The 21,832-nt window shown below is 45.4% G+C and overlaps 1 protein-coding gene across 1 annotated transcript in view; it reads left to right on the top strand.

The window, feature by feature from the left end:
- The window catches only part of MAPK4 (mitogen-activated protein kinase 4), a 124,080-nt gene extending 121,904 nt beyond the window's left edge, over positions 1 to 2,176 (top strand). Inside the window, 1 exon segment of the mRNA XM_025038681.1 lies at positions 1 to 2,176. This exon segment is cut by the window's left edge and continues 64 nt beyond it. Within this exon segment, the coding sequence (XP_024894449.1) occupies positions 1 to 249 (249 nt within the window). The 3' untranslated portion in view covers positions 250 to 2,176.
- The last annotated feature ends 19,656 nt before the right edge of the window (positions 2,177 to 21,832 follow it).

Below are 21,832 nucleotides of genomic sequence, written 5' to 3'. Positions count from 1 at the left end.
CGGGCCAGCCCGCCCCCCGACGGCCTTGAGCACCGCCTGTCTGCCTCCCCTCCCGGCCGCCCGGCCCCCATCGACGGGGGTGCTAGCCCCCAGTTCGACCTGGACGTGTTCATCTCCCGCGCCCTGAAGCTCTGCACCAAACCTGAGGACCTGCCAGAAAATAAACGGGGCGACCTCAATGGCACGTGCATCTCCGAGCACTCTGGGGATCTAGTGCAGACAGAGGCCTTCTCCAAAGAAAGGTGGTGAGCGTGTAGGGGGCGCTCCAGCACCCCCTCCACACACACACACACACACACACACACACACACACACACACACACACACACACAGTGGGAGGCCACCTGGCCGGCCTGGCGGAAGGAGGCCCCCTCCCTTGCACCTCCACCACCCACCCAACCCTCTCTGCTGCCTGGGGGGTTAGCAGAACACAGGAAGGATCCGAGGAGTGAGAGGAATGTCCATTTCTTAAACTGCCTTAATAACTAGCCTTTAACCTCTGGGAGCGGGTTTGATCAGGAGCTTAGTTTGGGGGTTGATCACTTTCCCAGTGAAGAAGAGACCCTTGCGTTTTATAAGTGGTGGCATGCAGGAAAGAAAGATGGCTTAGACAGCAGTCTGTAGGCCCTGGGCTGGGTACAGAGGAATCTCGCAGGTTGAAACCAGCTGTCTCAGCTCGCCTCAACTGACACAGCAAGGACACTGAAACCCAGAGAAGCAACGTAGCCAGTGTCAGGGCAAGCCTTGAGTCCCAGTCTCCCTGCCCCCAGGCCTGTGTCTGTCCACTACATAATATCTTCCTCTGCTGGGGTCATACGGGCTTTTCGGTCAGAAAATAGTCCAAGATATGTCTTCCTGTCCATTACCATCTGACCCCATACAATGTTCTTTGATTCAGAGCAATGTTTCTTGTATTCCAAAATTAGGAACTGAGCCCGTTTCTTTCCTCACGTCACCACGCACATTTTTTCTGGCTTCTCAAGTACGTAAATATTCTTATTTGCCACGCCCTTATGTGTGCCTCACTCCTTCGTGGTCTGAAATCTGTTTCAGATAAGACTAGTTTGAGGTCTGTGGGTAAAATAACTGATTTTCCCAGGCCCGTGTGCACATACCTCCTCCAGAATTTCCTATGCACTTTTCCTGACACATGCACAGACAAGACTCAGCCCTAGTTCCCAAGGGGATGTCATACCCAGTGAGTTTGAAGATAGCGATTCTGTAAACCCCTCCAGCCACCATCCGCGCCTCCCCTCTCCCCCACCACCCAGTGAGGTGCCCACCATAGAGCAAATGTGTTAGGAGAGAAGATTTCACTTGGGACCTATCAGGCTTCATTAATACTGCCCTTAATTTCAATCTTCCATTTAGCCCTGGCAAAGGGCAGGCCCTAAAGAAATGCATTGAAGAGCAAGTGGCCTGGGGGACAAGGAATCCAGAAAGGAAGGTGTGAAAGGTGGGGTGCCAATATTAAGGGCCCTTAGGGGTCAGGCAGCAGCATGGGGACCCCATAGCAAAGGAAGGGACCCCAGGCATCCATGCTCCTCCTAATTTAGGCCAGGATGAGTTTGGAGCATGCACACCCAGAGGTGCACTCACACAGAGCCTGGGGTAATGTGTTTGGGCACAGCAGAAGCATAGCCCAGTCCCCTGGAGTTCTGTGCCATTTCCACCCCTGGTGTTTAGCTCCACCAGCTCCCCCAGCATGCCCAAAGATGCCCACAGGAAGTCTAGCCACTCTAAGCAGAGGGTCCCCAGTGGTCTTGGCCATGTTCACCCTCACCTCAACAGCACCTTAAATCTAATCAGCTAACTAGGATTTGTACATCGGAACCTGCAACACATTAGAAACTTATATTTAAAAGCAATTAATCACACTGACCAATTTTTAAATGGAAGATATGTAAATATGAAGTATTTGGTTTGTTTTTTCGTTTTTTGTTGTTTTGTTTTAAGAAAAGGAAGTGTACACCGCTCCTCATGTGCCATTGGTCCTCAGAGGGCGGCTTTACTTTTTTGGTAAAGGAACAAGCTGCTGACCTTGACCAGAAGTTCATATATTATTATTATTATTTCAGAGGAACTGTTATTACTCCTCATGTTTCAAAAAAAAAATCTATTAAGCATTATTAAACTTGATCAGGACAGGCCAAATAAAGTTTTATTGGAATGATGATTGGTTTGTTCATTTATGCATTATTTCATTCGTTTATATATTATCTGATCCTGCCTTTGACAATGGTTGATTCATCAGAGCCTGGCCGGCTTCTCCCTGTACCCATTAAGGCCAGTGTTTTGAGGGGATGCAGTCAGAGGGGACGCACAGATGGGTAATCAGGAAAGTGATTCCAGGATCATCTAGGTCCAGCCTGGTCTTCATATCGTAGATTTCAAACCAGATCTAAGAGCTAACTCTAAACCTTCTGACCAAGGTTCATCCTTTCCTCCAGTCACTACAAAAGGTGCCAACATCATGAGATTTGAGAGAGCCAACCACCCAAAATGCCTGCCTGAGCCACACCTCACAGATGCCTGAGATTCCACCCATCTGAAGTTCACCCCTTTGTAATACTTGCGTCAAAGCATTAGCCCAACTCCATTCGTTATTCAACATATATAAATATAGACAATAGAGAGGTTTTTAAAATTTTGTTTCTGTTTCTTTTGACTTCCCTGAAAAGCCCTTTGATTAAAGGAACTTTCTACTATTGAAATGCATGTGAGCCAAGAAGAGCACCCTGCTAAGCCAATTATGAGATTCTCCCCAAGGTGTCAGCTCAGAGTAACTACCTCACGTCCCTGGCTGTGCATAAAGAGAATGGCCCAGAGCCAGGCCAGGTTGAAATTTTATCTTTGAGAAGCCTTGAGGCCTGGGCTGCTAGAATGTAGGAAATGGGGTTTGAGGAAGAAGGAGTTGAGAAGCCCCAACAGCAAAGAGCACAAAATGGTGTGCCCTTCTCAAAGGAGTTGCACGGGGACACGCTTAATTCTCCCAGCAGCAATGTGTGACCACACGTCAATTATTGTCAAGCCACGGTGTCCAGAGTTTTTACTGGGGATAAATTGCATAGGACTCTGGGTCTGATCTGAGTTAGTCTCTGGTCCCTCAGAGATCAAATTGATACAGCATGGCCCAAGGCCTCAGAGGTACAAAACCACTTTTACCAGGCAGGATATTCTGAGGGCTCAGAGTTTATCTCCAGGAGCCAGTCCTTCTGAAGATTGGCCTTCCTTTGGAATGCACAAGGTATGAGCAACTGGGGCCTGCTGAGTTAACCTTCTACTTGTCAGTGACTTTGAATATAGTTGTGTCTCCTGAAATTCTAAAGTTGTGTGAGAGTTTGTCTCATGAGAACATTACAGCAAAGATGAGGCAACACAACTATTTATAACAGAGATCTTACTTGGTAAAATACGTGTACGTATTTTTTAAAATATGCAACATTATTAAAATATAATAATAAAAACATGCATGCTGAAGCAGATGTTAAGCAATCTAACATCTGAGATACCTTTTCTTGTTGAATCATGGTCTGCCTATGAAAGCCAAGCCTGTGGCAAGATAGCTCACTGCTCATTCTGTTATCATGGTTACTGCCGGGGCAATTGTGGCACATGCACGATGAATTGCTTTAGGAAGCAGTCATTTCCAGCTACCCAGAGCTGCACTGGAACACCAAGCTGAGAGTTTCAGAGCTCTGTGGCTGAGGGAACTCTGGCTGTGTAGCTGCCTGAGGAATGGCCACGTGAACTGAGAGACAAGATTGAGAAATGAAGATGTCAACCATCAGGCTGAGCCACACGCAACTCCAACCCTTGGAAGATGGTTCTCTGGGGGCCTAGAGGTGAGAAGGAAGAGATCAGACTCCTCACATATGGGATCCTACCAGTTATGATTAGAAGGGGTGATGGTTAATTTTACGTGCCAACTTGGTTGGGCCATGGTCCCCGGATATTTGGCCAAATATTCTGGATTATTTTTTCTGTGAGTGTGTGTTTAAATGACATTAACATTGAAAGCAGTGGGCTTTGAGTAAAGCAGATTACTTTCCATAATACAGGGTGGGCCTGGTCCCATCAGTTGAAGTTCTGAATAGAACAAAAGATGAACCTCCCCTGAGCAAGAAAGAATTGCAGCAGATGGCCTTTGGACTTTGGCTGCAACATCAGCTCTTCCCTGGGTGTCTAGCCTGCTAACCCACTCTGCAGATTTCAGGTTTGCCAGCCTCCATAATTATGTGAGCCAATTCTCTCTCCCTCTTCCCATTCCCCCACCCCACATATATATGTTTCTTATTGGTTTTGTTTCTCTGGAGACTCTAATATAGAGCAGCAGGGCTTCATATGTGCCATCTATCTTAATCTCCGCAACTGAGGAGGCAGATGTCATTAAACCCATTTCCCAAATGAGAAAACTGAGGCACAGAGAAGTTAAATGACTTATCCAAGATCAGCACGACATGTAGGGGTTTGGAGCAAGGATAATAGAGCCAGACAGCCTAGGCTGAAATTTTAGTTCTCCCACTTACTAGCTGTGTGACCTGGGACAAGTTACTTAACTTTTCTATGCCTCAATTTTTTCATACGTAAAATGAGGATAATAATATCACCTATCATGTAGAATCATGAGGATTAAATAAGTTAAAATAAGTAAAGTACTTAGACCAATACAGTGTTTGGCATTTAGAAAATGTTATGCTATAAGGTGTGATAAATAATTTAAATAAATAAGATTATACCAATAGCAAATGATGGATCCGGAGTTCAGACCCAGTAACACTTTCAATATTATGTGTTCTCCGGGGTTTTTACATTACATCAAACAATATGGAGAATCCGCTTCCTAAATCAACAACAAAGACACCAGCCTTTGGAGTATTTGCCCAGCCCACACCCTCCCTTCTCTAAGAAGTAAGCTCCTCGCCCACAGGAAAGGCCCCTGCATCTAGGTTTTGTATCAAGGTGACCTTTCTCCGTCACCCCTTACCCCCATCGTAGTAAACCTGGATTAGGGCAAACCTGACCCAAGTTTGGCCAATCATATTCTTTCTCCTGGGGACTTAGATGCTTGTCAGTCTTTGCTGTTGCTTGAACTGAAGACAGGCCAACTTTGGAACTATGGAGTGACCAAGTTCATCACGTGTCCTTAATCACGGAGGGAGAAGAATGAAGCAGGAGGACGACAGAGAGAAAGAGAAGGAAACTGCTCCAGTGTTGCTGGTCAGGTTTCTTTCTGTTTCAATCCCTCGCAGGGACCTGACTGTACCTCCCACCCCTAGTTTCCATCAGATACCCACTACTGTTGTATACCACCTCTTTATGTGCATCATCTCCCTTGAGTGCACTCTGTTCGTTGCAACCAAGAAGAGTCTTGACTCAGCTGCCTGCCTTTGGCTGGCCTTGCCAGCGGGAGCCCTGCACTGAGCACCCATACCTGACCTAGATGTGAAGGGGAGCTTTGATAAAGCTTTTCCTGTATCCATTCTACACATGGGCATAAGTAGCTCATCACAGAGACCCCCTGTAGCCATGCTTTGAGAAAAGGAAGGAAGCTGAGTAGTTCCATAAGGCGAAGTGCTCTGGGGAGGATTCAGACAAAGCCCCCAACTGAGCCAGAGTTGGGTAAACCCAATCATGAGTAATGAATGCCAGGTGCGAGGAGAGGATATGGAGGGACTTCCAGAGGCCACCTCTTCTCCACAGTTCTGCCTGGGGCTGACCCAATCTGGGCAAAACGGAGGTCAGTCAATGCCAAGAGAAGTCCCTTTGGCTTAGCACATACACCGAGTCTAACATTCTCACTGAGGATAGACATCCAGAGACCAAGGACACCAGGTTATTGGTGTAATTAAACTTCCATCAAAATCCATGAGCATAAGAGTTTATCCAGCCAAGAAACGTCCCCTGACCATAGGAAGGAGAAGAGCCACAGCTGTTTTTACCAAATGGATTGCATTAAATTAATTACGTTACCACTGGACAGCTCATTCAATGCTCTCAGGGAGTTTAAATAAAATCAGAGGCGTTAGAACAGAAGGACATCGAACACATCCAACCCCTCACCCTAGAAATAAGGTTGTAGGTTCAGAAAGGCCAGGTGACAGGGACAAGATCACATAGCAAGGCTCATACTCTACACTCTTCCCTCTGCAGCGGAACGCCTTCTCTGGGGACCTGCGACATTCACTGTGGTTGGCTATCCAATAAGCCATTTCTGACACCTTCTCCCTTGTCTGTCTCCTTCCCTAGAGACTGGAAACATGAACACTTGAAATATGGCTGCTCAGATGGAGATGTCCTGTGTCAAATACATACCAGATTGCAAAGCCTTCGTAACCCTCCCAAAAAAGAATGTAAAATATCTCATTCATAATTATTGAGATTGATTACATATTGAAATTATAACATTTTTGATATCTTGTATTAAAACTAACTTCACCCATCTTGTTTTACTTTTTCTTTTTTGGTGCAGCTGGCTAACATAAAAGTTTTAAATGACACAGACGACTCACATTGTACTTCTGTCGAACAGCACAGTTCTAGAATGCTATGAGCTGAGTAAGGCCTTAATCCTTTTCCTATAATATTACATTCCAGTGAGGTCTTCATCTTCTCAAAGTAAAGAAGTGACCCTCACAGGAGAACTCCAGGCCCCATGCAGTCTTCGTGGGGCAGGTCTCCTTCAAACCAAATCAAATCATAAAAGTGTTGGCCTCTTGTCTTAAAAATCCTTTGTAAAACCATTTAAACTGCCCCAAACAAAAAAGAAGTGTTTTTTAAACTGATACGATAATGTCTCTTGAAATCTGAAGGCAAGAAGTAGAATCAAACCTCATAAGGGACTAACCATAAGCCTTGGAGAAGCAAAGAGTCAAGGTTCCTTTCTCCACCTCCCTTCACAAAAGGTTTCATGATCTCATCTTGGCTCAACCGCTTTCATTTCATTGGAAGCCCTGAACCTAAATATCCTCCTGCTTCATCCGAGTTTAGCAAAATCAATCACTAAAGTCACCAGAACAAACTGGAGGATCAAGATGACCTGCTTACCAGATTCCAAGTGATTTATTTTGTCTCCAGTGGTGCCAGACATTGCATTTTACATTTGGGTCCCGTGGCTCTGAGCTGTGACTTATTTATTAGACTTGACAATGAGATGAGTCTACCTCGAGCATGCAAAGGAAATTTCAGTCTGAATCTGTAAGTGGAAGGAGCTGCTGCCAAGGATGGCCACCGATTTGACGGAAGGTAAGCCGTCTTGCGCTCAGAAAGCTCAGTTAGTTCTCTGCTTACAAAATTAGGTCAAAAGGAATGGAACATTCTTATGATAACTCGTAATTACAAAGGTCTGCATCTATTGAGGATTGTGGAAACAAAACTTTGTTCATTAAAAAACATAACAGGACCCAGTCAGATAAAAAAGCAGCCAGGGCTAGACCTCTTGTGACTGGCAGTTGTCCCCCAAATGGAGTAAACAAAGCTCTGCAGAGAAGGCTCCTTCACCAGCTCCTCCAGTCTGTCCCAGAGAGCCGACATCTCTCACATCACTGTCTTTCTACTATTGCACGCAACCTGGACGAAACAACATGTTGCACTAGCATGAAATCCCTCACCGGCTTAGCTAGACTCAGAGCAAGGCCTGAGAGACAGGGACAGAGGTCACAGCCGTTCGGGTGAAACGGGGAGGAAAGGTGTGAGCCCGCAACAGAATGAAAGATAGCGTAATGTGTCACCCCCAAATCTGCCGCTTCAGCATAAAAATTACTCTGAGCTGAGGGCAATTAAGAAGCAGCAAATGCAGGAAGAGCTCTCCACCTTTCCTCTTTTCTGCCTAAGGGCAGGGTATAAACTTTCCTCTTATTAGAGGTAGATTTATCAGCCCAGAGAGGGCACCAGAGGACTCTGCAAACCAGCAATACTCCTTAGTTTCCTCCCATACTTTTACGTTCCCACTCTTTGCTTTAACCTGCTTTCCTTTGTCCTGTCATTTCTCTACAGATGGATTGTCCTGCGTGGAAATTCAGCCAGAGTTCCAAGCCAGCACTTTGAGTTACTCTCTGTATTAGGTTTTGTATGATGTGCGTTAAGACACTGTTATTTTTCCTCTTGTTAATCTCTCTTTTTGTTTGAGTCCCAACTGAAAGCCTAAGAGGGGTAGAGGTAAAGTTTTGCCTTCCCTAAGAGAACCTTCAAAGCAAGAGTGATGAAGACCAGGTAGAAGAATCACAGATCACTTGGTGAAGGAGCCAGAGGTTGAACGGGACTGAGAATGAATAGGGAACATTCTCTAGGGAAAGGTGGAGAAAGGCCGTCTTGGAAAAGTTTTCTTCTGGATGGAGAATCTGATGGGACAGAGAGTCAGGTCAGGACGGGAGCCTGTGAGGAGGCAGGGAATATGAGTAAGTGGTGATGAGGAAGGAGGAACATTCCGACCAGAAACCTCTTCTCTGGCCTGATATGCAGAACATTCAGCCTTAGCCAATTTCCTCTTCAAGTGTGCACAAAGAAACCGTCTCGGGCACCTTGACCCACACCTGCCCTGTCCTCCCCCTTCATCTCAGGCTCTGAAAGGCCGTGTTTACTGTTGAGGTCAAAGGGACTCAATGTCCAAGTGGCAACTGCTGGGGTAGCAGTAGCCACAGGGAAGTCATGGCGAAGCCCTACTCAGAGCCCCTGCCCGTGGCTGCCAGAGCTGCTGATAGACCCTATAAATTAGCCGTTTCACCTTTTCCTGCCTCTTCCTACTGCTTCAAGGCTCCCTTCTCTTATAGGGAGGAAGGAGGACGGGCTCGGTTCCCTGAAGCAAACGGACTCCTGGCAGGGCCGTCCCCACCAGCCTCTGAGCAGGCGCAGACTTGTCTCGCACTCTGGGGCTCAAGCCGCAGTCTCTGCTGTGCAAGTGACAAACAGGTCACTCCAAGGTTCCTCTCTTGTGGAAAGAAAGTCTATTGACTTATAAGAGGGAGGAGGGAAGCCTGCTCAGGCTATAGGATTAGGCTCTGCAAAGCCGCTATTAGAGTTTTATGGACACCCAGCCTGGCTGTGAGGACGATTATCCCTCAAGCCAACTAGCCGACCTCCTCACCTGCTCTCTGCTTCAGAAAGACAGAGCGGGACTCCAGCCCCGTGCCCAGGCAGTTCCCAGCTGACAACCCTCGCTGGTAACACCTCCGGCTGCTTGCCAGGAACACCTGCAAGTGGCTTTGTGTCATTGTTGCTTTCCCTTCTCTTTTCACACCCTCTGTGGGGCCCAAATCAATCACCTCAGTGTCTTCCAATCACTTATTCTCTTACCTGTTCCAACCCGGCCTGAGGAAGACGTTTTGTTTGCACAAACCAGCAGAACGGCAGAGGCCATCAGAATTCTTGGTCTGAAATCCCAAGAACTGACTCTTTAGAGGGAAGGTTACTGGAGAGGCTGGTCTGAGATCAAGCTCAGAAGTGCCGACTCAGTCCTATCTTTTGTCAAACGGGTCTCACCTGCAAGTCCTGGATGGTGCCCTGATGTGGCCGACACGCCCAAGAGTGCCAGGGCTCTGGAAATGCCGCACAGTGTGAAGTCCTGCACACACGTATAGTGTGAAGGGTGACTTAAACAAGGGAGTCAGGGTGCACACACACCTGGATAGATGGCTCCAGCACCCACAGGAGGTCTCCTTGGGACAAGTTTCCACAGCAAGGGCCTCCCCAACAGTCCCGGACATGGTTCACACAATATCACTGATGAAGTGTCTGCTACGGGCCAGGCACAGCGCTTAGAGCTGGGGATGCAGCATGAACACGACCGACCCACTGCTGCCCTAAAGGACCTCACCTCTGGGCAAGGAGTGTCAGAAATTTACCCACCATCGCTGCTCCTATGCTTCGAGCATCACCCGTCTGACTCAGGCAAAGTCTCAAACCAGCTCTTCCTTTGGGGACTCATACCGTCCATCTGCCACTCCTGGGAAGCCATGGACCTAAAATTGGATCAAATGCCTGGTGATGGAATTACCGGGAAGAACAAGGAGTTTTGGGAGGGGGAGAAACGTGGGCAGCAGGCGGGGAAGAGGGGGAGAGCTGAGGAGAAAGCAGTCAGCAGCAGCTGCAGAGGCCTGGAGGAGAGGATAATGAGATCCCACGATCCGACGGGGACAGAGTGGAGACAAAGGACCGAGCAGGAGGAGCAGCCTGTCTCCTGTCTGCTGACCACCTGCTCCAGGCTGGAAGGGGGCAGCGAGCAGTCCCACAGGCCCACGACGCCGGCCAGACTTGCTTCTGGGCAGAGTTAACCTTGTCCCTCCCTTTCCCACCTCCCCATTGCTTCTACTCAGCTGAATTCTGAATTTGCCAGCCTTAGGTCTATGGTTTGATTTCAAGGACTACAAAATAGCGCCCATAAGGTGAGGGAAATTTTTTCACTGTTAGAGACCCTTCCCCTTGGGGGTGGGGGTTTTGAGATGCCTGTCACCTGTCAAAGGCTGCAACAGATTCCATGCCTTATCCGTCTTTCTCACCTCACTGCTACTGAGTGTGTCTTTAAAAAGTGGAGACACCCTGCACAGGTCTTGTCAGAAAGCCTTGGGGAAAGAGAGAAGATGCCTTGCCCCCCAGTGCTGGAGAGAGAGCAAGGAGGGGAGCCTATCCCAAGATGAAAGGAGTGGGGAGAGGGAGAAAAGCAAGAAGGGGGTGACACAGAGATGGTGGGGGGAGGGAGGGAGGGACCATGCCTGAACGGTGACATCATGCTTTCCACTTACCTCATCTGGCACAAGCCACTCAGGGGCTTGTTTTCATATGGATTAGAATGTTACTCGATTTGGTTTTGGTGAATTCGCCCCACGAGCTATTTGTCCTAATGTGTGTTGTCTCTGACAGCTCACTCCCCAGCAGCAACCCTAGTTCACAACCTGCCTTCCTGGAGGCCAAGAACCAATGGGAAAGCTAGAGGTCATGAGAGATGGGGCGTGAACCTTCCGTGCCCTTGGAATGGGCCCCTGCAGAAGTCTGTGCCCATCGTCTCCCACATCAGCACTTTTTCCAGCAGGCTGGTTTCTGCTCTTTCGTGCATGATTAAGCCAGAAACGTAGTCCACTGTGTCTCCGAGATCCTGACTTACAGACCCAGAGCATCTGGAGCCAAGCTTCCATCAGAACCGGGGAAGAAATGAAATGAGCAGGAACCAATTTAGTTTAGGAGCAGAGGGAGAGAGACGCTGAGTTTACGAAGGTTGTGCTCTGTTGAAGCCACGGTTTGAATTTGATTCTTGGGCCTCATTGTTCCCGCTGACACAGACAGTGAGACACGAGGACATCTGGAGGCCAAGAGACCACCGGTGATTCAGCAGGCATCGGTCTGAAACTTTTCCCGTCATTCAGAGATCGGGTCAGGCCTCTCGCCTTCCCGGGCCTCTGTTTCCTGACCCACAAAACAAAGACCATTAAAAATCACTTCAATTATTCCCTCAATGGACAAATATGGAGTGAGGATTACTATATCCCAGGGCTGTGGAAACAGATAAATACAACATACCTTGAACGAGTAAAGGCTGAGCTAGTTGGTTCATCCACCTCCAAATCCAGGACCTCTGAGAGGTGAGCTCCCCTGAGAGGCCTTGGTGGAGCAGATCAACGGGCAAAGGCTAAAGGTAAACTATCTACCCCAGCATTCCCAAAAGACAGTGGTGAAGAGAACGGGGAAACTGCAGTACAAACAAACAAACAAACAAACAAAACTGCAATACAAGAACCCATTTGGAAAAAAGAAGAATGTTAACCACACGTGGGAGTCACTGGAATAGAAGCAGCAGAGGCTGCCTATGCTGGTGTCAGCCCCTCTGGCTGCTCACGGTGTTGCTCCCTCAAGGAATCTCCCCTGAAGTTTGTCTGCCATGGCCACTTCTCAGATGGATGTTGGAAAGCATGTCCTTTCTGGGGATCGACCAAGATTAGCAGCCCGTTCTCTGGAAGCGGTTTGAGGACTGCCCTAGACACTATCTGCCAGCTCTGGGATTTCTTTGGTGATAAAGCTTCCTTAAAATGTAATAGACTTCCAGCTAATCCTACATACTAGTAACTCAAAACTGGAGTTCTTGGCTAGTTTTAATATTGTGGTCTAGAATTGGGACTGGACTTGGCCTTGGAGTCTGTCCACCCCACCCTACCTCCCTGTCCCTCGGTTTAACAGCATACCACCTTTGTAAGTCAAACCTGTAAGCGGGGGTGACAAGGCTGGTCACCCCCTCTAGGCTGCTTCTCAGCTACATCTTCACGATAAAGGAGACTTTATCCTTTGTCTGGCGGAGGGCCATTAACAGGCATAGCTTAGTGAGTTCTACGTAGTTAGAGTATATAAGTCTTTGTTTTAACAAGAGAAATATAAAATCAGATGCATGGGTCTTTTTTTTTTTTAATGAAATAAGTTTTTCATTAAAAGAGAAACTATGAAGCAAATCATTTGGATCTGAAAGTACTTTGTTATTTAGTGTCATAAATCCCTTCTGACAAAAGGATTTAGCAGATAGAGAATATTTACAACCCGGGGAACCAAAAGAAAAAATACTTTGCTTGCTAATCAGATTGACACAAGGTCTCAAGAAAGACAATTTAATTATGCTCTGTTCAAACCACACGGTTCTTTCCCGCTGTCCTGTAATTCAAAACAAAAAGATAACTCTCGCTAGCAAATTGTTTCATTCCAGAATCATTGCTTATCCACCTGAAAAATAAGTCCAAATTTGTAGCAATGTCAAGATTTGCAATTTAGATAATTGTGGAAAATCAAAATATGACTCATATAGGGGATAGTGCATTAGTTTTTTACTGCTGCATAACAAATTACCACAAACTTAATAGCTTAAAACATCATCCATTTATTATCTCACAATTTCTGTGGGTCAGGAGTCCAGGCACAGCTTAGTTGGGTCCTCTGCTTAGGGTCACAAGGCTGTAATCAATGTACTAACTGGGCTGCATTCTCATAGAGGCTTGACTGGGGAAGGATTTGTTTCCAAGTTCATTTGGCGGTTGGCAGAATTTTATTTAATGACTGAAGTTTCTTGCCAGCCTATGAAGGCCACCCTGGGTCCTAGAGACGTCTGCAGTCCCTTGATTCTCCAACACGGCCACTTACTCATCAAGCCAGCGATGAGAGTCCCTCCAACACCTGAGGCAGGTTCTATTGGTGAGAAGCAAATCACACGTCCCTCCCACACTCAAGAGAAGTACACATTAGATTGAAAGAATGTGGAGCATTGGGAGTTAGGAAACCGGGTGAATCACAGCCAGACCACTTTCTAGCTGTGTGATCTTGGACAAGTAGCTGAATCTCTCCTAACCTCAGCTTACTTATGTATAAAATGGGCTGATTATCCTTATACATGATTTAAGATGTTTTTAACTGCAGGCAAATGAAGACCAATTACAAGTAATAAACAACAAGAGATTTATTTTCTTACAAGAAATCTGGAGATGGAGCAGTTTCAGGGTTAGTTAATTTTACTCTTCCAGGATTTCATTTTATTTTTTTCTATTCACATCCAGGTGATGGTTATTATTCTCAGACTTATACCTTTGTAGTTCCAACATCAATACAGTAGTTCTCAGCCTTTCACCCACATGTAAACAGCATTCAAATAAACATAAAAGGAAATTATGGCACAGAAGCTCCCAGTCACCCTTTTATTTGCGGGGGGGGGGGCTGTTGAGGTTTTTCAGTTGTTTGACTAATAGAATGTTGCTTAGAGCAGCTTTAAGTTTACAGAGGAAATGAAGTTCCCATATACTTCCTCCCCCCACTTGTTTCCCTATTTCTAACCTCTTGCCTTGGCGTGGCACATTTGTTAAAATCGAAGAAGTATTATTGATATAGTGTTAGTAACTAACATCCATAGTACATTAAGTTTGCTCTTTGATCTGCAAAGTTCTGTGGATTTTGACAAATGTATAACATGTATCCACCGTTACAGTATCATACAGAATAGCTTCGCTGCCCTAAAAATCCCCCATGCTCCACCTCTTCATTTCTCTCTCCCTTCCCTCAAGCCCCTGATCTTATTACTGTCTCCACAGTTTTGCCTTTTCCAGAATGTCATACAGTTAGAATCATACAGTACGTGGCTGTTCAGATTGGCTTCTTCACTTAATATGCATTGAAGTTTCCTCCATGTGTTTTTGCAGCTCAATAGCTCATTTCTTTTTATTGCTGAATAATATTCCATTGTCTAGATGTGCCACAGCTTGTTTATTCACTTTCTTTTGGGGTGATGAAAAAGCTCTGGAACTAGATAGTGGTGATGATTGCATAACATTGTGAATGTGCTAAATGTCACTGACTTGTATACTTTAAAATGATTAAAATGGTGGATTTTATATTTTATGAGTTTAGCACCAAAACAAAAACAAAAACAAAAAACAAGACAAAGGGGGGCGGTTCTGGAAGCGTGAGTAGGAATTAACCAGCTCCCCACCCAACACACACACAAAAACAGGGGAAACTCCTTTCCCTTGGGGCAGCTCAGGCCGCTGTTTGGGGCCGGGCAGAGGCACCAGACAGCCGGGAGGTGCACCTGCAGCTCATGTAACAAGGCCTGGGTAACCCTTAGGTGATTATCAGCTAAGCACAGAAAAGCCTTCAACAAATACCTATTGAAAGGCTGGAGACAGGAATGAGAGAAATTTCCTGCTTTTGCTGTGAAGAGTGAGACCTTTCCCTGCCCCACTGCAGCAGCAGAATAAACCCTTTCTTGCTGTGAGAATTCCAAGTGTGTCCTGGAAATCCTAAGCTGGGCTTTGCCCAGACCTGAAGAAGGCTCTCGGGAGGTGGAAGACGGGATATTGTCGCCCTCCTCTGGTCACTGAGCAGCTTTGCTTTTCTCCCTCTGGCTAAGGCGGGTACCACTGCCGGCCAGAGAGGGGCTGGCTGGCAGTCTCCCCTTGTTGAGTGGCAGGACCAGGGGCTTGAGGAGTTCAGGAGCTGAGGTTCCAGGGGTCATAAAGGTAGCACACCCTTTGCTGTCCCTCCCCTCCTCACACACACTGGGGTCCTGCCCCCTCCTTCTTCCTATGCAGCTGGCTCCTGGGTCCCAGCCTGCCCTCTCTCCCACATGGCCCTGCAGACACCCACAGCCCTCTTGCTCAGGGCTAAAAGACAGGCTCACACCCTTTCCATGAAAGAGGTTCATTGCTAATCCCTACCAAGGATCTGGAGAAATTACAAAGGTATAATCTCCCCATTTATAGTGCTTGATTTCCTCCTTTCGAAGGAGGTAAATTGGGCTTCTTCCCCAGCTTTCATTCCTGGGGAGGGAACTCTGCAACATCCTCCCCTCCAATCTTCCCAAACATACTAGGGCCAGAGTGACTCCTCACCAAGGGGGCTCCTCTTCCCAGGCCAGTGATAGAGATCCAACTAGGGAGAAGTGTCCCCTTTATCTCAGATGGTCTAAGTTTGTTTACGAAGGCTTAATAGGGTGCTGCCCAGTCCACCAGAACCTCCACCTTACCTCCTGGATCTGAGATGGTCTGGCCTTTTATGTAGATAAAGAGCTCTCTGCTCAAGGTGACTGGATAGGTCTTGAATAGTTTGCCCACCTAAAGGTATTTCCTTTACTAGCTGATCGTTTCACCATGAAGTACGCAGAAAGATGCTCAGTCTCACAACCGATAAGGGAAATGCAAAATAAAACTGCAATGAGGTGCTATTTTTACTACCAGATTGGCAGAGACCAAAAGGTCTGGATACATTATTGTTAAAAAAAAAAAAAAAAGTCCCATAATTCACTACGTTGGTGAGGCCCAGTCGCTCATCCAGGCAGTAATGCCCCAGCCTGGTTCTATCATCCCAGATGGCAAAATGACATAGCTGGTATTTCCCCAGAGGCAGAAGGACAAATTAATTGAGGTTTCAGGCCTCCCTTTGCTGTACCAATCTGGGCTCCCAGCCAACGAGGGTCACTATGAGCCAGGACCCCGATCATATTGTCCAGATTCAGGAATTTTTGCCCCACCAGTGGCTAGATTTCTCTTTTACCTCCTCCCTCCTCCCTCCTTGCTTGCCTCTATGCAGGAGACTACTGAATTAGCTCAAACCCATTCGATGCCAATCAGAGAGACCCTTATTCTTAAAAGGAGCAGGTGAGCGACGTAAAAACGTGCTTTCTGGGAGATCTCTGGCTTAAAAACCCCTCCCCACCCACCTGGCTTTTTAAGCATTTACTAGAGCAGCAAGGCCCAAGTGAAATAGAACATGAACCACACATGAAGCCACATATATTATTTTAAATTTCCTAGGAGCCCAGATTAAGAAATGGTAAAAAAGAAGCACATGAAATTTGTTTTGAATAATATCTTTTATTTAATCCAATATATCTAAAATATCCTTTTAGAAATATAACCAATATGAAATATTATTGAGATGATCTATTTTACATTATTTTTTCATACTAGATGTGCAAAATCCAGTGTGTATTTTATACTTACAGCACATCTTAATTCAGACTAGCTGTCTTTAAAGTATTTAACAGTCACAACAGCGGCTGTGGACAGTACATAGTAGAGGCACAGGATGCCAGGCAAACATCCCTGAGAAGGGGACGAATGCACAATCACTGTTCATATATCATAATTCAACAGCTCTGTCCACTTTAAGGTCAGAGAGAAAGGACCCTTAGGAAACAGGATATAGAATTATTGATTATTGATTGTAGCAGAGAAAAGTCAAGACCAGGCCAAGAAGAGCAGATTCACACGGGGCTGTTGCCACCACCTGACTCTGAGCAGGGGTCCCACACTAGAGGTTCTCTTCCTGGATCCACGGTCTAAGATTGGCCGGCTAAGGGAATGTAAGGGATATTTACACTCGGGGCTGAGGGCCCCTCGAGACCAGAACTTTCAGAGGAGGAAGTGAAAAGGGATGTCACAGGGCCACACAGAGATGTGAGGAGTGCCTCACACGTGCCTCTGTCCCCAGCCAGCTGAGACTGCCTCTGACTGACTGACTAACCATTAGCTGTAATCGCACACAGAGCAACTCTCTCCCAGGGAACATTCCACAGCAGCCGAAGGAGTAGAGACATCAGCTCATGCCAAGCCAGCCATGTAAGCAGAATCCTTCGGGCAGCACTTCCACGTGGGGATCCCAGGAAAAGATCAGTGGTTCTTAATATAGAATGCTTCCTCGCTTCTCAAAGAGATCAAGAGAATCCAAAGGCCCTGGTTGGTCTCCGAGGGCCCCGAATTCTTAAGAATGTAATGAAGGATCAGAGAAGGGATTTACCCCTAGAGCCCAAAGTTAGTTGTCAGATGTTACGTGTCTCCAGAAGAGACAGAGAGAGAAGATGAAAGGAACCTTGGCTAGATTGGGCTAATTGTTACGGTGGGGTAGAGGTGGTTTAAAAGCAGCTCCATTGAATTTTCTAGCACTCTTTGAAATACGGGTTTCTTGATAAGTAATGTGTACTTGAAAAAGTTTTTCTCTATGCAGTTACCCAAACATACTCTGTCACACACACACACACACACACACACACACACACACTACAAATTTTTGGAATCACTGGCACTCAACAGTGTTGAAGAAGTCAATCAAAGAAATGTGCTTAAATTTGGTAAGAAATGACATTCTCATGGCAGGAAAGGTTGTACGGCAATAGTAACTGACCACGTTTGCCTTCCTTGCAGATTCTGGTCCTATGTTAATACAAACTCATGCTGTTAAATAGTTCTAGAAAAGGCAAGGCCGCATGAGGTCCGGGAGTTCCTCAGGCAACCGTCAAACCTTCTGCAACAGGCTACGGGATGCCGTTAATAACCCAGCAGAAGGACCCGAAGACTAAACCGAATAATAGATGTTCATTTATAGAGCTTCCCTCCAGTGAAAGGGCTGTATTCAAAAGGACAAGGAAATGTGCCTGATGGGCCCCTGGGGTGGCTGTGCTCATAACAGGAGGGAGGAATTAATTTTTGAGGCCAGAAATAATTTCCAACACCCACCACACATATCCGGCAGGAAAATCCCAGCCTCGCCCAACCCTCCTTCACAATAAACCACCCGTGATGTCTTGGCCACCACCCCTTTCTGCAGACATCACATATCTCATCATCTGTATTTATTCCTCCCGGTAGAGCCAGGGCAGCGGCAGATTGAAGAGAGGAGGCGTGAGCTAAAAAAGAGGCAAAGGGTTTGCCAGCTGTTTATTGTTTGTTTATTTTTAATGGTTGTTTTACGGCCACCCATGAAAAAAAATCGATGGACTGTTGCTTTCATTTGATGAGAGATCACCGTTAACTACCCTCTTATCTAAAGCATTTTGAAAGTGGAAGAAGCTTGAAGCTCAGCCCTCTGCTGTGAACCGCCTGCTGTTTGCCACACTGCGGGCTCCAGCTGTAGAAACACTTAGAAGCACAGAGGGTGTCAAGAACCAAACTCTGCATACTGAATAAAACAAAGCAGACAGATGAGTTTATGGCAAGGCTTTCGACCTGCAAACTGGGAAACTCAGGGCTATGAGAGCAATGAGTTCCAAATTGCTCACAGACTAAGGGATATTTATGGGATAAAAAAAGTTATTTGGCTTGTTTTCAGCTGATAGGTTGCCTAGTGGTCTTCTTTCTTATTTAGATCAGGGTAGCTGAGTCAGGGGAACAAGGAAGTCCAGAGATGGTGTGAATAGATTCGGCTTTGGGGATTGGCTGGTGTCCTCTGCTGATTTCTGAGAATAGCTGTAAATTTCTGTAAAATTAAGTTAAATTTCCTTTTATGTGCCTGTGTTGACCTTCTCCAATTTTGTCATTGACATAAGGGACTCTATTTTAGTTTGGTTCTATAGGGGTAAGATTTGGACACCCCCTAAAGAGTATATAACCCAACCTCACCCACTCAGACACCTCCCCATTCTACTGGCTAAGAAGGGAAGTGACTTCCCTGGACCCAGCTGGGGACAGTCCTGCATCATTATCGGGGAAAACAGAAGTTTAGGCTTTGACTTCTCAGGCAATCTTCATTTATTGACATGTAACTTTAAATCGTATTTAATAAAAAGCCTTGTGAAATCCAAAACGCTTAGCCAGCCAGTCCTTTTCTTGGGAAAGGTAAGAGCAAGGAGGTTAATCAATACATATTTGGATCCAGTTATAACCCCAGATCCAGGTAGGGCAAAGGTCTTTTAAGATTAAACAGATTTAATTGTGCATATTCCATTATCTTCATGATAAAATTATTCCTTTGTTTGCTGACAGTTAATGAGAAGCAAGACATACCAATAAAACAGCCTGACCATTGAAACAAGTAAACCATGTTTAATATAAGGAATTGTGTTTATTCCCTTAAGGCATAACATTTTTGTTTAAGAAATTGAATTTGCTCGCTAAGGTTGTAAAATGAGCTCATTCGCTTTGAATTAATTTAATCCAGCGCTCTGTCCATTGCCTGGATAGACTGCTTCAGTTTACTCTTCTCAAGCTTATAAAGGTCTAGTAAGCGAGCTGTTATTCTAGCAGTTTTAAAACCCTAAACAGGTTAAAACTTTCACTCTTCCCTAACAAAGTCATAAATATTTTGAGTTAAATTTAATCTCGATATTTGAGTGAGCCAAAGGAAGAGTGACACGTTTTCCACAATTTCTGAATGTTACTCTTCCTATCACACTGAATAAGTTCGAGTGTAACTAAATTCTACCAAATAGGTACATGTTAAACTTACAAACTGAATCCTATTTCACATTGTAACAGGAGTACTTGTTTTCTGGAGAAGCATCCTGATGTAAAACAATGTGTTTATTATACTTAATTTTACCATTTTTATATTTTTAGTATTTTTGCATTTCGATTGTTGCTTTTAAATTGGGGTCCGTGTCAATGTTGTATTTCATTTTCCCACCCTTTCTCTGTATAAATGGGCTCTGATAATGAGTGATGATGAGTAACTACCATGTAAATAACATCAACCTCATTTCTTGGGGTAACATTTTACAGTTTACACAGACTGCCTCCTTTGATCGTCAGAATATCTTGTATGGTGGATTTTCCTCCCATTTTACAGATGAAAAAATGGAGGCTCTGAGAGGTTACAGGACTTGCCAAAGATAACCAGCTGGTTAAGTGATATGGTCAGGGAGCAAAGCAAGGTTTTCTACAACAAATCATGTGTCTTTCCGGCACACATGTTGTCACATTTGGGAATTGAGCTTCTCTCCTCCACAGAGGCTGTACCTGCTGATGTAACCAATGCAAGATGTTTAAAAGCTTTGAATTTCTGATCACACTTTTGTTATGGCATGTGCCTCTGGCAGCATGGCTTAGGAAATGACATTTTAACTCTGATCTACATTTCTCAAAAACATTTTCTTCTTGCAGGGTGACACTTGGGCCATCACCTGGCTAACATTTGCACATTGCTGCAGGAAATTCATTAGCTTGAAAGGAACATGATTACAGCTGTCACACTTGGAAACAGAAGATGGGGCGTTAATTATTAACAAGAGATTGCCCAAAAGATACAACATAGAGTTATCAGCGGAGCTGTTGGGCCTATCTGTTGGGATGAAAGAGCTCATTGAGCCATTTGGGGAGCATAAAAGGCACCACTCCTGCCCTGAGCATCCGCAAGATCCCTCCAGAGCCCAGGGGGAGAGAGCAACTAGCAATTCTCATTCAGTTATGATTCTCCTTATTGAAATGCATTGAGCCATTCCGAAACCTCCGAGGTGACAGATTTATGCTTGGTCAAGGCACTAGCATTTGCAATTCAAGAATTCAAGCAATCTGTTGAACATCCATGGCAGGTAAGGCTGAAAGCCACATGTTTGGGGTCCTGGTGAGGAGCAGGATGCAGGGCTGCCCATGGTACTACAATCATTCTTTGGGGAGAATCAAGAGAAAACTCAAATCCCCATATTGCAAGTCAGAATGGACTTCTCTGGAAACCTGAGCAGCTCCAAGAAGAGAAGAAACAGTATCTGAAGAGCTGATTTGAGGAGAGGAGCAAAATTAACATTTCCTGAGCACCTTCTGTGTGCTAAGCACGTGCCAAGTATTCAGTATTACATAACTAAATCTTTGTAGCACAACAACGCTATGAGTTGAGTTATTACATCAACTTGGTGACTAACTTACCCAGGGTCAGATCAGTAAGGGGCAAAGCCAGATTCACACTGGGGGCCCCAGATTCAAAATAGGAATAGATAAAATCCATTCATGCCTGGCTCCTGCTGTTCCTTCTGCCACCTTCCACATACTTGTCTCTCCTAGGACACACCTCACCCCCTCACCTGTGCTGTGTACATGGGCCTGTGTCTGGAGAACTGGGGAAGAAAATTGAGTTTCTGATTCTCAGAATGACATTACGATCTTTCCGTAGCATTTATAACCCTCTCATGTTTTCCATTTTCAAAATAGATATAGGTGGTCGAGGATATGACCTGAATGCCAAGTTCACTGGTAATATCAGAATTTCTATAAGAGAAGCTCTAGAGGCAATCTTGTTGGAGGAAAGGTGGAAAGGACTAAGAGATTTTTCTTGAAACCTTTTGTAAGAGTGCTGTGACCCCTCATGAAAGTAAGATTGATCACCAAAAAATGGACATAATAGCCAATAGATGATTAATTAAAATATGTACTTAGCTCATAAATGAAATTAATAAAAATGTGTAGTTAATACATAAAAAAGCAAAAGTAAACTGAGTTAAATAGAAGATCAGAAGCTGAGGAGTTTTTTTATTTTAATTTTTTTCTTACATTTCTAACCATCCATCAATTATTCCATAACAAGGTAGTACGGTATGTTGGTTGAATGCAGGCTCCAGAAGTCAGACCACTTGGACTTGAATTATGGCTCCATTATTTACTGGGGCATCTTGAGC

The sequence above is a fragment of the Pteropus alecto genome, unplaced genomic scaffold, assembly GCF_000325575.1.
Source record: "Pteropus alecto unplaced genomic scaffold, ASM32557v1 scaffold146, whole genome shotgun sequence".
Taxonomy (NCBI): Eukaryota; Metazoa; Chordata; class Mammalia; order Chiroptera; family Pteropodidae; genus Pteropus; species Pteropus alecto.
Note: the sequence above shows the minus strand (reverse complement) of the source record. Positions and strands in the feature narration are given on the sequence as shown.